Here is a 5,294-nt window from a genome sequence, read left to right on the forward strand (position 1 = left end):
GAATACATTTTATTCAATTATGAGTGCTCATTACTAACACTAACTTAAAGTCAAGACTACAAGTGCTATATTCTAAAAACTATTAGGACATTAAATCAAAATATACTATCACATCTATTAAAACATGCTCAACTAATGGGACCCCTCCCCTATGTGTATGGTACTCATGCTCTAGGGAAAGTTGATTGAAATTTTTTCACTCCACTTAAATACCACTCTTTAATAGTCAAACACTCAAAATATAGATTTGACACCTCATCCCTCACTTTTAATTTGGTAAGAATGTTATAATCAAGTGAATTAGATTCATGCCAAAAATTCCTAAACTAAAGACAGCCACAAGCCACTCTTTCCACATTGCCCACTTTTCAAGCCCCACTTAATCTATGATAACCACATGTTTCAATGGTCGATCAATCATAACTTTATCTTTTTTATATAAAAAAGTGATAAATGATTGTCTTATTTTTATTGCTCAAAATTTATCTTCGATCATTAAACTAAATAATATTTAAGAATAACTATCTTCCAAAATTATGAGATCTTACCAAAAAAAATTAAAAGACCCTTCAAGATTGCAAAAGACTATCCAACCAACTAAAACCCAATTCATATGAAAAAGAGTTTTTGAAAAAAGTTAAGCGTTCTCCTTTGTTTGAATTATGTTTGCATGAATTATGTTTTAGTTAGATGAATAGCTGTTTGCAGACTCGTAGGTCACTTGCCTTAATGCGATGGTCTCTTAAAACTTACATTTTCCCCACTGCCGGCCATTGGGGAACCTGTTATAATCAAGTCAATGACAATTAGGTTCCTTAACAAATACAGCCACAATTCACCCTTTCTCTACATTCCTCACCTTCCATCCCAACCTACCTCTGAATAACAACATAGATTAAAAACATCAGTAAGAACAATGCCGGTACTGTTATACCCTTTGGTTCAAAATCTGACAAATCGTGCTGAGAAAATTATATAACACAACAGGGTATTTGTTGTTACTGTCTGCATCTAGCACAGTTTTCGATTTAGCCCCGTTCTCTTCTCCATCCCGTTGACCTTTCTAGCATTCTTCTTCATACAGTTCCATGTCCCCTTGATGATCTGTCTCTTCACTGTGTACACCATACATTCCACCATTACAGACAGCCATGAATGGATCAGTTGGCAACTCCAAGGGAAAAGTTATCACCTGTAAAGGTAAGCTGTTCCCTAGTGTGATTTTTCCTAGTTGCTTTATAATCTTACATCCAACCATTGAGGTTTTGAAAGCGAAATCGGATGAATGGTGGATTTATTGAAGCTGCTGTGTGTTGGGCACCTGGGGAAGCTCTGGTGATGGAAGATATTCAAGTGGCCCCACCGCAGGCTCTGGAAGTTCGCATCAGGATCATATGCACTGCTCTGTGTCACACTGATGTCAGTTTTTGGAGCAATAAACAGGTTGGTACCTTTCATCTCATTTGCATTCAGCACTCATCTGTCATCAGGCATCTGTAATTGTGATTCTTTGATGTGAAAATGTCAGGATAACACAAGGTATCCTCAAATTTTTGGCCACGAAGCAGTTGGGTATGTTGTTCAGTTCCCATTCCATGATTTCAATGGCACTAATTCTGTCAACTCGTAAAATTTTGATTACGGGTTTGTATATGATGCAGAAGAGTGGAAAGTGTGGGGGAAAATGTGAAGGATATTGAGGAAGGAGACCTGGTAATACCTGTGTTTATGCCGCATTGCACTGAGTGTGTGGATTGCAAGTCAACCGAAAGCAATATGTGTGCCAGATCAGAAAATCTAATTTCTGGACTGATGGCAAGTGACAATAGCAGCAGATTCAGCATCAATGGGAAACCCATATACCATTTTTTGGGTGTTTCCAGCTTCTCCGAATACACTGTTGTAGAAGTTGACTCTCTCGTCAAGATAGATCCAATGGCTGCCCCTGATAAAGTTTGTCTTCTTAGCTGTGGGGTCACAACAGGTAAAGATACTACATTTTTATTTAGTAGATAGTTTTGATCATTTCAATGGGACAAGAGCTACTGTGTTTAAGACAATTATAATTCTCAAATTAGTGGTATCCTGAAGTCATAAAATAAGTCTTATATACATTTGACTGAAGAAATTTGAATGTCCTCTTTGGTCTTCTGTGCACCCACAAGTCAGTCTTCCTTGGCTTAGAGGTAAAGATTTAGAGTAATGTGCTGGTTGTTATATTGATGAGGCTTTTGTGCGCCCACCTACCAAGAATCAAATCTTTAGTGCTCTTATGAGGCTGGGTAAAAAGGATATTTTCAGCTGCCTCGAGTGTTCATTCCAAGTCATCCTAATAACAGCTCTGTCCTCTTCTTCTAATATAGGCTACTAGACTGCTATAAGTCTGTGCTATTTAGTTGCAACTGCATGACAAAGTGTGGTAATATTACTTAATTGGGAAAATGGGGGAGATGTTCCTCTAAGGAAGAAAAGGAAGACTTCAGCATACGTGAGCCAGTGTGACTTAGTAGATCAAAATGAGTTATACAAATTGAAATTTTGCTATTGTTTTGGAGAACTAATTACCTTTATGTTGTTGTTTTTCAGGGTTAGGTGGGGTTTGGAAGGTGGGTAATGTACAGAAAGGCTCAACTGTTGCTGTCTTTGGTTTAGGAACTGTTGGCATGGCTGTAATTCACCTACACTTTATTCACCCAATGACAAATACAGAGGATTTGGTTTACAGATTTTATAGCTATTTCAAGAGTTTTCTGTCTGACATGTAAAATTGCAGGTTGCAGAAGGGGCAAGAATCAGAGGTGCATCTAGAATCATCGGTGTTGATGTGAACCCTAAAAAATTTGACATTGGTATGGTGATAGATTTGAACCTCTTTCACGTTGTTTTGCATTAAAATAATCATTTTTATTACATCATTGGAGAACCAATCCATGCAGCAGATAGAATGCTCCTGATTAGACAGTTTCTTTGTTATTTAAAAATCACAAAAATCACAATTGTTGTGTTGTAATTTTTAATTTAATTAAATAAATGACAGAAAACTGTCTAATTAAGAACATTTTATCGGCTGCATAACCATTTCGCTAATCTATGGACTAATTTACAGTGAAACTTATGAGAAATTCTGCAGCTTAAATGCCATTTAGGCCAAAGTTGTACCCACTACCCTGTAGCTGAAATTCCAGTTCTAGTACCTGATATTTATATGTTAATTATCAATAGTTAAACTATTTTGTTGCTTTCGAGTATTGAACGTTCTGTGTTTACAAACAATCATTCAATTCATCTCAATGCAGTTGCAGTTCCATTTTCTGATCAGGTTCCGATCAGATCTTCTTTATTTCCTTCGTTTACACAAGTCTGAAATGTCTATTCTTTTTCAGGCAGGTCTTTAGCTGCAAACATTACCCAGTATTATAGGCTGTTCCTAGCCATCAGACCTAGACAGGTCTCAAACTGACACTATTGACAGCATGTGTCTAAATTGTCTCATGTTCTGTAATAATCCACTACTTATCTTTGCTGGGTACTTCTTATCAAGAATTTTCAGTGGTTTCAGGATGCATTGTATGAATTTAATCCAATCTTATGCTTAGACATCAAATATCTTAGCTTGTATATCTCTATATTTTTTTAATGTTGTCTTTAAATTTTTTCTCTTCCACCACAGGTTACATCTGTCAGTGAAATCAACTAAAATATTTACATGCAATAAACAACAAAACTTATCTATGCTGTTTGCAACTGGCAGGAAAGAAATTCGGTGTTACAGAATTTGTGAATCCTAAAGACCATGAAAAGCCTGTTCATCAGGTTTTTCTTCTTCAATCCTTTAATTTTTAACGAAGGATGAATGTGATGGGACGAATTCGAGTGTGCCAAAAATCTGTATGTTTTATTACAGGTGATCAAAGAAATGACTGGAAGTGGGGTGGATTACAGCTTTGAATGCACAGGCAACAAGTCTGTCATTGTTGAAGCCTTCAAAAGCACTCGTAATGTAAGATCTCTTGCATTGTTTTATTGAAGTGGAATCAAGATGGGCTTGATGCCATTGTATTGTATTGTTATTAACAGTAAACAGAGGGAATTTGCAGGGATGGGGTACAACAGTGATTATAGGGGTCAATATGACAGAGATACCCATAGACTTTGGAGAATTGCTGTGTGGTAAGACCATAAAAGGATCATTATTTGGAGGAATGAAGGCAAAAACAGATCTTCCCCTACTGGTAGACATGTATATGAAAAAGGTTTTACTCATCTTCTGAACTTGGCATTTTGAGTCTGAATATATGATCATGAAAATAGGATGCTTCAAAGTTTTTTAAGTTTAACCTTAATAGATGTAATTGTTTTGTAATATTATTACTCTGATTGTGTTTGCTGTTGTACCAGGAGCTTCAGCTTGATGATCTCATTACTCATGAAATCTCATTTCCAGAGATCAACAAGTCATTTGAATTGTTGAAGGGAGGGGAGTGTTTGAGATGCATTATGTGGATGGACATGGCATTGCATTAGCTTTCTACAGAGAACGCTTGGATTTGGTAGTATTTTAGCCTATTGTGGAGAATATATATATTTTACATCGTTGATCCTCATCCAACCATGTTACTTTCTGTTCTTGATAATAATTTTTCTTAACATTTTGGATCATCCTCCATAATCCAATGAATAAACTTGAAAAGAGAAAATCCGAATGAATAAAAGAAGTTTTGTTCTCCTTTTCATAATAAAATTCTTACTGTAATCATTAAATTTTGATCTTAAGTTTCAAATTATGGCCTTGTTTGAGTTCACAAGCAAACATCTTTAGCTGGGATCCTGGTGAAATTCACCATGCAGTGGCAGTTCGCATTAATATATGGAAATTTTAAATGTAATGTTTCATAAATTAATTGAACGAGTGAGCTCTTTGAGCTAACTTCACCATGCAGAAGTCTTCTCAAGCTGACACAATGTAATTATAAATGGAGGAATAGTATAGATGGAGATTGAGTAGGATAAATAGGATATACCAAAACTCAATTGACTTCTTCTGATGACATCATGTATTTATTTAATTAATATTTTTTAATGATACATTAACATATGTCTATTTGTTTTTTTTTAAATGGTTAAATATATATATTTCCTTTTTAAAAAAGAGGATTACTTATTGGGAGTTGGTAGAGTTGTCTTAGGAGTAGGTTTCAAGTCCGAGTCACACTTCTATGTGGTTAAGCATCTCTCTCAAATAAAACAATAATGTAATGAAATGGACTTAAATAGGTAGTTGTGTAAGGGTAATC

General features: G+C 35.5%; 1 protein-coding gene across 2 annotated transcripts; it reads left to right on the top strand.

The window, feature by feature from the left end:
* Positions 1-657: 657 nt before the first annotated feature.
* Positions 658-4,935, top strand: LOC131029848 (alcohol dehydrogenase-like 1). Of its 2 annotated transcripts, none has more exons than XM_057960507.2 (10): positions 658-1,200; positions 1,304-1,443; positions 1,529-1,572; positions 1,662-1,984; positions 2,587-2,606; positions 2,774-2,849; positions 3,752-3,813; positions 3,905-4,000; positions 4,098-4,253; positions 4,399-4,935. In XM_057960507.2, the coding sequence occupies exons 1-10, from the start codon at positions 1,152-1,154 to the stop codon at positions 4,522-4,524; spliced, it is 1,092 nt and encodes a 363-aa protein (XP_057816490.1). In that variant the 5' UTR covers positions 658-1,151; the 3' UTR covers positions 4,525-4,935. The 2 variants fall into 2 exon arrangements, with proteins under 2 accessions (XP_057816490.1, XP_057816485.1); XM_057960502.2 differs by having other exon boundaries at positions 662-1,200; positions 2,587-2,669.
* The last annotated feature ends 359 nt before the right edge of the window (positions 4,936-5,294 follow it).

This window comes from Cryptomeria japonica, chromosome 10 (genome assembly GCF_030272615.1).
Source record: "Cryptomeria japonica chromosome 10, Sugi_1.0, whole genome shotgun sequence".
NCBI lineage: Eukaryota > Viridiplantae > Streptophyta > Pinopsida > Cupressales > Cupressaceae > Cryptomeria > Cryptomeria japonica.